The sequence below is a fragment of the Trachymyrmex septentrionalis genome, unplaced genomic scaffold (genome assembly GCF_001594115.1).
Source record: "Trachymyrmex septentrionalis isolate Tsep2-gDNA-1 unplaced genomic scaffold, Tsep1.0 scaffold114, whole genome shotgun sequence".
NCBI classification, from domain to species: domain Eukaryota; kingdom Metazoa; phylum Arthropoda; class Insecta; order Hymenoptera; family Formicidae; genus Trachymyrmex; species Trachymyrmex septentrionalis.
The window spans coordinates 710,730-722,688 of NW_017304269.1; the positions used below are offsets into that span (position 1 = coordinate 710,730).

Sequence of the window (11,959 nt, forward strand, 5' to 3'; positions counted from 1 at the left end):
ATTGTTTCTCATCTCTCTGAGTTGTGGAACTGGGCCTTACTAATTTTTTTTTATTTATTCACTTATTTTCATTTATTTCACTAAAGGCCGATTGTTCCATCTTCGAATAAACTATGTGGTACCTACTGGATAAACAAAAGAGTGAAAGAGTAAGAGCATGAGAGTATAAAAGAATAAGGCCGAAATTGAAGATTGAGATTGAAGGTTGAAAGATTGAAATTTATCCAATCAAAACAATAGGAGCTAACATTCCTTTGTCCTCATTGGTTAAATTTCAATCTTCAATCTTCAATCTAAATTTTCAATGCATAGTCTGATTTTGGCCTTAAACCGTGAGCTGAAGTTTACCAAAAGGTAGGACAACCCAGCCTAAATTTTATTCATTTATTTTGATGTTTAAAGAATTCTTTAATTTACCACAGAATAATTCGAAAAAAATTTCGAGGAAGAAAAAACCGTCCTCGCAACCATAAACTCCGTTCTCGCGTCTCGGCGGGAATTCGTTGGTGGTTTTTACGAGCGGCTAGTCGTCGCTCATTGCCGTATTCGTCGGGGGATTCGGCGCGCATCTCGGCAGGGGGCGCGGCGTTCCCTCTGCGAGTTCCGAGAGCCGACGGGGTTCTCCGGCAGAATATCGCGAGTGTCACCGCATAAACCATCCCTCCTCCCCAACCGTCCTTCTCCACTCGCGAAAAGTATCACGTTACCGTTGTGAGCCACCGCGCGCAAGATGGACAGCTGGAGATTGCTGCTCGCGTGACTTACAGGCCCGCGACTTCGTAATCCTACGTGTGGGTTACATCGCACGGCTCGCAGTGTTTCCCCGTGAACGGGGGGGCGCAGATTTATGGCGTAAACGCGCGGGTTACATAAGCGGCGCTGTAGTAGACGACGAATGCGAGGAATGCGAAGGTCTGGCACTTTGTTCATCCCTGGAATGTAGCATCTTCAGTCTCGGGATCTTTGCGACTTGCAGACTTTAAAGTCCGAGACTTTGAAGTTTCATTAATATTGACTCTGATGAAAAAAAATCTGGTTCAAATCTATTGTACATAATCTGAAGTGTTTCCGAGTTGTGGTACACTCTACAGATGAAGTACTTCAAATGATCCGCGAAATTATCTTTGTGTTCTGTAGAGTTCTCGCTGAATGAGGGGTGTTTGATTATCCTTTTACCAAGTGGAATCATAAATTACATTTGAAATACATAGTTGCCATCAGTGGCGAACGCGAGAAGCGCATTCCGGATAAATTACAACTTTATAATTTTCCACATCTATTACAACGTCCAATGAAATATGATACAAGATTGTCTCCAATCGCGGAAGCATAAATCCATGTATCCGCTAGCTATGTAAAGCATGGCATAGTACCGCAGTGTACAAGCAGCGAGATCGTTCCTTGCTGGTAAATCGCTACTGACTTTTATTTAATGTAGCAGGTAAGTTAAGTTGGAAGCCAGAGGATGAAGTTGGAATCACATTTCTATGACGACTTCGGTGAAGAAGGAATGGAACACTAGCTTCTTTATAAGAGGAGTTTGGTAGGAATTGGATAAGATTTGCAGTGATTTACAAGTTGCAAGATTCAGTCGAGTGAAACCAATAATGAAGTGAAAATCTAAGGAGACAAAAATCGAAAAACTCGAAAACTTTACTCACGATTTGAGATTCCGGAGTTATACTCGTATATGAGCGAAACTCTTCTCTTCTTTCTTTTTTTCCTCTCTTTATCTCTTCTTCTTGAATAAAGGATAGAAAATATTATACGATATAGAAACTTCTTTATGATTTGGTTAGATGAGTTCTGTGACATCAGTTCTTCCCGTATTAAAGATTAGGCATCTTTTGAATTTTAACGTTTTCAGATCACGTCCAACTTCATCAATAAGAACTTAATGGAGTTTCACAATAATCGGTTTATTTTGTCTAAATTCGTTCCGCCATTATATTTGTATTGAATTTACTATTTTAATTAAATTAATAAACGTAGTTTATATTTATAAACAAAAGGGGTATAAAAACCACAACGCAAATTATTATAAGCGTATGTCATGTATTAAAAATTCAACATAGTTGAATAGACATAATTTGAATTAAATCAAGCGTTGCGTTGAACTTAGAGTCTCATAAAAAAATTTTTCAACATCAAGACAAGTTTTCATGTAATTTGCGTAAATTTAATTATTAATATTTACTAATTTATGTAACACGACATACTGAAGATGGTCAGATAGAGGCTAAAACGCATATGTTCTATAAGTTTGATGATTTTGAATTTTTAATACGTGACCGCTTATAACAACTTGCGTTATGGTTTTTATGCTCCTTTTTTCATATTGTTTACTATTTTAAATTTTAGAATTCTGAGAGAGAGAGAGAGAAAAAGAGAGAAAATAAAATTTAGCAATCAGAAAAGCCTTAAAAAACAAGTCTTCTATAAGTTGCTTTGTCAGAAAGCCTATTCCCAAAGAATTAAATAGACAGTTGAAAAGTATCTTTAAATTTCCTGATTAAATTATTTGCATCCTTTTTTTTTTCATAAAATGCAAATAATTTCAATCGATGGATCTGCCGAAACTACATCTAACTTTCAAATCTGCAATAGCTCCAAAGGTTTAAAGTTCTGGCATAATATAAAGAATCGAGATGTTGTCGAGGATAGGCGTCAACGTTCCGCAATACATTATGTGTACATTAATCCCAAAGGGAGAGGGCCGGGTCGTTGGTATGCCAATAAGAAGACAGTCGGCGATATAACGCCCGTGATCTAGATTAATGCGAGCGCTGCCGGTAGCGGTCACGTAGAGCGTCCTACGCACAGCGTGTGTCCACCGCTGGTTGCGCGTAAAGCGTCCTCGGTCCCCGGTCCCGGTCTGGAACGTCCGCGGGCTGTCGCTACATTATTCATAAAATAAAACGTGCGAGGAGGTAGCGTGGCACGAAGGAAAGAAAACGAAACTCGAGCGCGTCGAACTCCGCGCGAGTCCGCGCCGTGTCGAACGAGTCGCTCCGAGATTTACGCGAAAATCATTCATCAGGTGTTCTTTCGCCGAGCACTTCCGGCGAGCGTTAATAATACCCAACACGCGAGCGCGTCTGTCATGTCCGTTGTTAAAACCGTGTCGCTCACTGACAGCAATTTTCACAATCTTCGATTGTCACACAAGAACTTTTGTTTCTAAATTGATGATTACAATGAGTAACGCAAATATAATGGGGAGACAGAAATGGCTACGTTATTTCCAGATGACACACATGTCCAAAAATGAGATATAAAACGTTTTAAAAAATTTTTAAGCATCTTATGTCCACGATTTTTTCTTGTCTGGATTGATATAATATATATAAAAATATCGAAATAATATTGTTACTTGTACAAGTAAGATAGTTTCTTCATAATATGAAAGAATCTTTTTGGGACGCTTCACGAAAAGTATTTGCAGAAATTTGACACCATGCGACATCTATGTATATAATTCTTATCGTACTGGTGTTAATATTCATCATGTTATTATGTGGATTTAAAACCCATGGTGTTAAAATCCAAATCATGTTGATGTTATTAATAGTGAAAATTATACGTACATTGAGAAAAAGATGCTCACAATTTTGTTTATGAAATATGGATATTTATTTCACTGAAATAAATCTTTATTTAAATACGGCGAAATAAAATTATATTCCTATTCCATAGCAAAACAAGTCATTTTAATTTTTATAATTAATGAGATATATTTTACAGGAATGTTTCATCACAATTGGATTTTTTTCACAACTAATAAATATCGAAAAAAAATGTTGTAAATAACATTTACTTCGCAACGCTTCGACATTTTTCTCTCAGATATCGCATGGTATTAAATTTACATCAATATTTTTTAATGTGTTGGAATCTGAGATTCTTGGATTTTGAGTTCGTTTTTCTCCTACAGATTCTCGCGAAATACGAATGTGGAAATACGCATGTTTGAAAATAACTCTATTTTAAGACCAAGTCTTTGGAAGTACACCGCGAATCGGAGGATGTCGCGTTGCGAGCAATCGCGTAGAGATTGGTCAGCGACCTTGATACAGATTCTGTATGCACTTTATGGTGTCTCGTGTTTCTGTCGTATTAGTCAACGGCTGGATGTCCAAAAGCTACGAAGGTCTGGAGATATCTACAGTATGTACGCAAGTTGCTATGTACGCGGTGTTCAAACAATGCGAACAATTCTGCAAACAAAAGATTTAATATATAAATGTATTGTAGTATTTAATACATAATATAAAATGTGTAACAGTAGAATTTTTATGATGGTTACGCTCATTAAATAATTTTACTATTTTAAATATTTTATCTATTCATATATATATTTGTAATGCACACAAAAGCGATATAAATATTACTGATAATATAAATGATTGTCGATATAAATTTTAGCGAATTGACTTACATAGAAACTGTCAGGTTATTACTAAGATAAATGGTACTTTTTATATAAGCATAAATATTACAAGAGTAAACATCATATCAAGCATTTTTCGTTATATTTTTTTTACTTATTATTATTATTATCTTGATTTGATCGGTAATATACTGCCGCATCATTTAAACCACAGTTATAAAGTTACATAGAGGAAAATTAACGCCTGTTTCTACCAATCAACTTTATTTCGGTTCAACTTACTCTTCACCTTTTTCTTATTCTTAAAACTAGAAAAAGATGAAGAGTTAGTTTAAAGTTAAACTGTATTGGTAGAAATGGGCATAGAACATCTTTCCACCATCACCTATAATGCAATATTCGATAGTGCAATGCATCATGAATAATGATGGGTAAGTTTTAGCTGAATTGCTGTCCCAATCTTTTCGTAACCTTAAGCAGTGAATACAAGGAGCGATCTAGCTAATCCCGCGTTAAAATTCTTCGCGGAAAAGATTGATTTCGAAAACGTGCCGTATGTAAAATGGCGCAAAAGTGTTCCGAGATGCGATCTCGGAGACACCTTGTATCGTGCCGCAGCCTCCGATACATTTCTACCAGCAACCCGTTTTCTGCGCGCACGTTCGGGGATTAAGCGACTTCAGCCTTGCCTGGCGACACCGATGCCGTAAATTATTATTTCCACGATAAAGGCCGTCGTGGCGGTGCTGCCGAGCGCGGAATTCTCCCCAACTGCACCTGTAATTAATGCATCTGACGATAACCGCGCGGCGCAGATCTAATCGGGCAAATCCCCCCCCGATTGTGGCGCGGCGCGCGAAAATAAATGTGCGCGCACCGTTTGAGAAATGCGTCGGCGACACACGAGCCGACGTAAAAGTGGATGAAACAAATGCATGAACGTAAAGACGCTAAGTATGACATCGATACTTCGGTTCCTTTCGCCTGGCATCAGGAATGCGTCAATGCTAATGTCGTTATGTACCTAAATGGCGATTCTCGGCCGTCGCGCCGTGAGAAATCGGCTTCTCTCGGTAGCAAGTGTTACTTGTTTCTCCTTCGCTCCGTCGCCGAAGGAACAAGGAAACTGTTTGACGATACGCGCGTGAACTCCGACCGCCAATTACTAATCTAACCTAACCTAACCTAACCTACTTATCATCCTGCGTTCAAAAGTCATGACACGTGACGTTACTCGCAAGCGCGATTGGCAGCCGATCCCGCGGCATGAGAAAAAATCTCTGTCTCTCGTTGCGAGAGTGTCCCGGAAGAAGGAGAGAAAAGAGAGCGGCCGGCTCTCTTTCTTTCGCTCTTTCGGGAGCCGGAAGAAGAAAAGACGAGAGGAAAAGAAGAAAGAGGCAAGGCAAGTCCACGTGGTGGAGTCCGAGTGTGCGAACGCGCGGCGAGCGGTCCGCCGCGCTCGGCGCGAGTTCCATAAAGGATTTCCGCCGCTCTTTTCTCCCCCTTGGAGGAGGGTGACTGTGGCGCGCTTAGAGCGTGCCTCTCTCCCGCATTGTATAATAATGTATCGCATATGGTCGCATCTTGTAAAACTCTGCGGGCGTTCCTCCCTCCCTCTTTTCCCTTTCCCTCCCGCCGCTCCGTCTTGTCCCAAACCGAGGATGAAGACCCGAATGAGGTCGTTCCCGGGGTCCCGGTTCATTCATCCGGCTCAACGGGGCCTTAGAGGTGACGAAAGGTCCTGAAAAACCGCCTCTAGGTCACGTTCGACGGGGGGCCGAAGTCTGCGGATTTCGTTCGGTCTCGTCGTTCCCGATCGACGTTGCCCCGGCAACGTTTTACCTGCATTGGTTGGCCGGGTCGATCGGATGCTCGCAAAAGTACGGGGTGTGGTGTTTCACCGAGAGAAGTATAAATAAGGGGGAAGAATGTTTTATAGGATTTTGAGGGTAACACGGTTGGGTTGCCTCCGAGGGCTTTGGTTCGCGTTATGCGTCACATCGCGACACTGTCCCGCGCTGTTTCACGCCATGTCTCATGTTTCCGCCCGAAGTAGCCCTCAAGAATGTAAATTATAGTTCTTCTGGAAAACGCTAATCTCACCTGTTGACGGTAGATTAGTGGCGGAAATTTATCTAGTCGAAACTCTCAACGTGATAAGTTCATTTTGATTGCACTATCTTAAACACACTTATCAATATTAGTATTTAAATTGTTATTAAATTGTCTGTCATACGCCATACTATTTATTTTTCTTCTAATTTTTCTCGAGAGTGAAAGATATTGTTTATACCTTTTAGAAAATTATTTTAGTACACTGTGATACATTTTGATAAAATATTTTTTTAGCTCGAAAGTGAATTGTTTTTTGTCTACTGTGTTACTACGTATTTTTCACTTTCAATTTTCGTCAATCAACGATATCTCGCTCGATTAGCGAACAGGGCGCGACAGATCCGATTAGACGAAAATATGCGGTCTTACACGCCGTTGAAGACAAATCAGCTTCACCCGTGACCATCGTTCCATTGAGAGTAGGGTAGTCAATAGGATCAGAAACGATAACAATGTGTCTCGAGTCAAGAGACCCTCGAAAGAGCGAATACTTAGTCTGCGGTTAGTTCCCCCAGATTACGTTTCGGTCTCACAAACAGCCCTTCAAATTTATGATTTTCTTCCGCTTTCGAAAGAAAGAATTGCCTTCCTTTGTAAATATCGCCATTTAAAATTACTCTATTTTTGGAATTTTAATAATACAAATTCATATGTATTTGCGTTTTCGTATGTGTGTATGTATATACATTTTTTCTCTTGTGATTTAATTTTGTTCTGCGAAATCTAGAATAGATTTTTAGCAGAATGTTTATCTCATCCGTACGGTATTTCAACACTAAGTCGATTTACGTAATCTTTCATTTATGTAGATTATTCTGTTCCAGCAGATGTTTCTCTTACGCATACTTGTTCCGCGTGTCTTTATTTTCCAATCACACAGATTCTATCGCGAATGGCATTTCGTGTATTCACATCCTCCCTTTGTTCTCATTCATCTTATTTTCGTCGACATCTCTGATTTGTGGAAATTTCACTTGCAACACAGTGAGCGTATCTATCAATTCATTCAAAGCTTGACGGCCGAAGGATTTGGAATGAAATATTTGCGAAAATGCGAAAGCTTAAACGTCACTTTTAAAATTCCAGAATGTATAATTTGCAGAAAGATTATGTAAAATCCAAATATCTAAATAAAGCTTCCATAGCTGACGAATAGATCAACTATTAGATCTATTCAATTAAATCTCTTTGTCACCGCTAAATTATTGTTGTTAAAATAAATTTAATACTAATTTGTTTTTATACAGCTTATGTCATTTTTGTATCATAGAGATCATAGAGATTGCGTGTCTCTTTGTGCTAAAAGATCTGGGCTCACATTCATTCACAATCAGAACATAAATATATCAGATAATTGATATATGTCAATCAAATGATTTTATTTGATCACCACCTCGTTCGGAAGACAATAGTAAATCAATGAGGATATCTTTGTATGGCAATCTAATAGGCTAAACAAGTAAAAATATTTCACACTTCTTGAAAAAGAGTGACAATTTTCACTCTTTTTAGAAAAATCAAATTTTCACTTCAAAGGAGTGAAACCTCACTTTTTAAAAAATAAGATTTCACTCTTTTCAAATTTTAATTCTTAAATAAAAAAACAGTGAAGACGGTTAATTTTTTTTCAAGAAGTGAAGGGTGATTGTATTTTCACTTTCTTGAAGTGAGATTTCACTGCAAGAAATTTAGAATGTATATATCAACACATGTATACAGAAAAAGAGATCACCACATCTCTAACAAGAGACGTGGTACAGACTTTGAAGAAGATGCCATTTTAATTCCTTCAAACTAACCTTTTAATTAACATAAATTATGTGAGTTTTATAGACCTAGCTTTAATAACTGTGTTACAGATTTTGATATCTACCGCTTCGGAGAATTAAATGTGCATATAGAAATAACGAAAGCAAAGTATGTAGAAAAAAAGTGGAAGTTTAGCATGCGAAGAAAAAAATCCAGACTTTTTTTCGACGTGGACATTTAATGGCCCACGAGATTTACTTACAGCGAAGGTTGAGGAGCGCGAGCTTTTCTATCGCGTCCTTTCTCTCCGCGATGAAACGTATCGCGCTGTTCGTTCTACACCGTCGCCAAAATCCGTCCATTTCCAATCCAATTCTTCGACATCGGGACGTCGTAAAGAGCCGCGCGTATGCGGGGACCGGCTCCGAGATCGGCGTTATAAGATCGGGCCACGTCTTTATCTAGGTTCTTTAGTAGGGGGCGCGGGGTGGTAATATATTTGGTAAGCGTGGAGCGAGATAAGTGGTTAGGTAGGTAGCCGCGGCGTGGTTGTCGGCCAGATAGTCGACTGGCTCCGGTAATGGAGACTGCAGGGTGCCGCTAATGCAGTAGCGATGTCACGGCGCCCGGTGCATCGGTATATTCCTCTTGCCCTCCCTTTCCGCTCTTCCGCTCTCACCATTGCGCGGAGCCACCGGACGTATCTTCGCCGGCCTTCGCGATATCGGCCGACCTGTATGTCCTTCTCTCTTTTCCTTTTTTCCTTTCCTTTCTCACTTTTTCTCATCTTTTTCTCACTCCCTCGACGCTCGACGCGGCCTCTCTTTAGCGGAACTCTATTGAGAACATTGGTTGATACCGAGGGGATATCTCGAAGCGATAGCAGTTAGACATGTGGAATGTGTTTATACTGAATAACGCGACACTGCTGGTCGCGATGAGGCTTATTTTTGTAAAGATTATTTTCCTCCTTTTCTCTCGATTAACTGAATACGAGAGATTTATTAAAGGATAGAGAGGAGCACTGCGTGTAGCCTTAATAATAGTGTACGCGCCGTACATTTGTTGTACATTTGTTTCACTCTTTGAGCCTCACATCGCGTGAGGCAAACGTTTTGTGTCGTAATATTTCTCACCTCGAGAATATATTTCTTTCCAACACTCACGAATATGAAAATCAAACGAATACATAAACGTGAAAATTGTAAGCTTTGACTATGTCAGGTCAAACAAAATTATATATAGAACAAGATTAATATAGACGGTTTCTAAATTTTTATTTTACAACGAATTGAACCACATATTACACACAGTTAATTCGAAAAAAGTTAAGTGGTTGAGATTGAATTTATTTGTAAAGTCCCTCGTTATTAATTAATTCAGTCTTAACTCTTAACTTTTATCCGTCAATCGAGTTCCTCTGATCTATCATGAAACAAATCAAAATGGATTCCGTTCGGAATTATTCCATTTTCAATAGAAATTTAGAGAATAATTTGATTAGCTGAATTTAATTAATGTTAAGAAAATTGTAGTCATATTGTTAGTCATCAATCTGACGTTGATCAACTTCACCGATTCATCAAATAAGACTTAGGACTACCAACTACCGACTCATTGTAGACCTGGATTTACTCTAATCTTTTAATATCTCTACTTATCATTTATGTGCGAAGTGTGTGGACACATTGTATCTCGACCTGAAGGATTTCATATCGTTGACTATTTATTGCTATCCTAGACCTATTACTAATATCAACGTACTGAAACGCGACTTTTATACGACACGATCTGCACAGCCTACTTAGTATGCATTGCAATATAATATTGATTCTCTTCCGTTCTGTGTTCGCAGGATGTTCGGCAGCATGAAGCGATGCGCGCGCTGCCAAGCGGCGATCCTCGCGTCCGAGCTGGTGATGCGCGCGCGCGAACTCGTTTTCCACGTGCGGTGCTTTTCATGTGCAGCGTGCGCCGTGCTCTTGACGAAGGGTGATCACTTCGGCATGAGGGACGGCGCCGTGCTCTGTCGATTGCACTACGAAATGGGCGCCGAACTGCATCCGGCCCAGAGTCCGCCGGTCCCGGTCTACCCACCCGGGCCGCACTACCCCGGCCAGCCCTTTCCCTCGCCCGAGTTCCTCCATCACCATCATCATCATCACGCGCCACCGCACCCTCATCACTCGATGCACCCCCAGCACCCGCATAGTCACGTCAGTCCGGTGCCACTGCAACCCTCCACGCCCTCCGTTCCCGATGCTTCTTCACCCCCAAAGGTGCCCTACTTCAATGGCGCCGCCGCCGTGGTCCCACCGCCCAGGCAGAAGGGTAGACCCAGAAAGAGGAAGCCTAAGGATCTTGAGGCTATGACTGCGAGTCTTGGTGAGTGTGAATTTTGTAAATTGTACCTGATGTAGCGTGGGATCTCTAAGATATGAAAATAGACCTCGAAATAGCTCTGAGAGCGATATTTATAGTCGGATTTTATATTTAGGATCGTCTTAAGTACAGTCTTAGGACAATCGCGTACAAAAAAAACTTAAGCAGTAAAGCATAAGCAGTAAGTAAATTGATCAATCACGATAGAATCCGCAAGGCCATAATGTAAGCAATAGCCAATCCAATATGTTGATTTCCTTACTACTTACGTCTTACTGGCTTAAGTTTTTTTAAGTTTTTTGCATGCCATGGCCCTTAAGATGCCATAAACCAATTAGAGAACTTAGCATTTTAAATCATTACTTAAAACCAACTGTGAATACCGACTGAAATTGTGAAATCTCAAAGTTTCTAATTTTCCAGATCTTAAAATTTTGAAACTCTCGTTGTTTTACAATTTCGATTTTTACGATTTCACTGCAAAAAATTTAGAGTGTAAAATAATAGACAAGAGTAGTCTACAGATCATAAAGTCTAGACACGTTGTTGTTTCCAAAGGCAATCTTCAATCGCGCCACGCTGGGAGAACGTATGACCGACCTGACGTGATTTATAGGCGTGCGTGGGCGCGCGACGTTTGCCACCGAAGCCTGATAAAATTTGTCGGCGCGACATAAATTCCCGAATCGAATCCCTCGACGAAACGCATACGCGACGTGTGGGCGGCACGCCGGTTAGGCTGGGAGAACTCAATTTCCGATTGTCGAGACCGATCGTGGGAACAAGTTGGTGGTACCAGCTGGCTTCGACCAAAGAACCACTGCGGACGTCGAAACTTCTACTTGCCACCTCTTCTCCATGCTCCTTTTTTCCGCTCATTCTCGCTGGAGGAGGTCGCTCGATGTCGCCGTGTCGTCGTAAAAAAGGATTGTGGCAGCGCGCAGGTGATCGCCCAGTACCAGAGCCACAAGTTGGCCTCTGATCTATCGTGGATCATGCAGGCAATTTTTTATGGCCGTTGCTAAGGGCCGCGACGAGCCACGCTTCCGAGGCGAGATAAATGTGCCGTGTGTTTAGTAACACTTGAATTATGGTTGTAGTTCGCAGCGTGCGGTCTTGCATACGAACAAATCGTTCATACAGATTGCTTGTATTAATTGTTTAATAAGCGAAGCCATGGTACTATATGGTCGACTGAGTTGCGAGCAGTTTCGTGTTGCTAGACTGTGCAACATTAAAAGCTCAATTTATTCTTATAATATAAAAGAGAGAGACAGAGAGGGGGGAGAGAGAGAGAGAGAGAGAGAGAGAGAGAGAGAGAGA

The 11,959-nt window shown here is 40.6% G+C and overlaps 1 protein-coding gene across 3 annotated transcripts in view; it reads left to right on the top strand.

The window, feature by feature from the left end:
• The window catches only part of LOC108753701 (protein apterous-like), a 48,153-nt gene that overhangs the window by 27,393 nt on the left and 8,801 nt on the right, over positions 1 to 11,959 (top strand). For all 3 annotated transcript variants that reach the window (XM_018495561.1, XM_018495553.1, XM_018495570.1), the window contains exon 4: positions 10,110 to 10,639. In XM_018495561.1, coding sequence (XP_018351063.1) covers positions 10,110 to 10,639 — 530 coding nt within the window. The remainder of the gene's footprint in view (positions 1 to 10,109; positions 10,640 to 11,959) is intronic.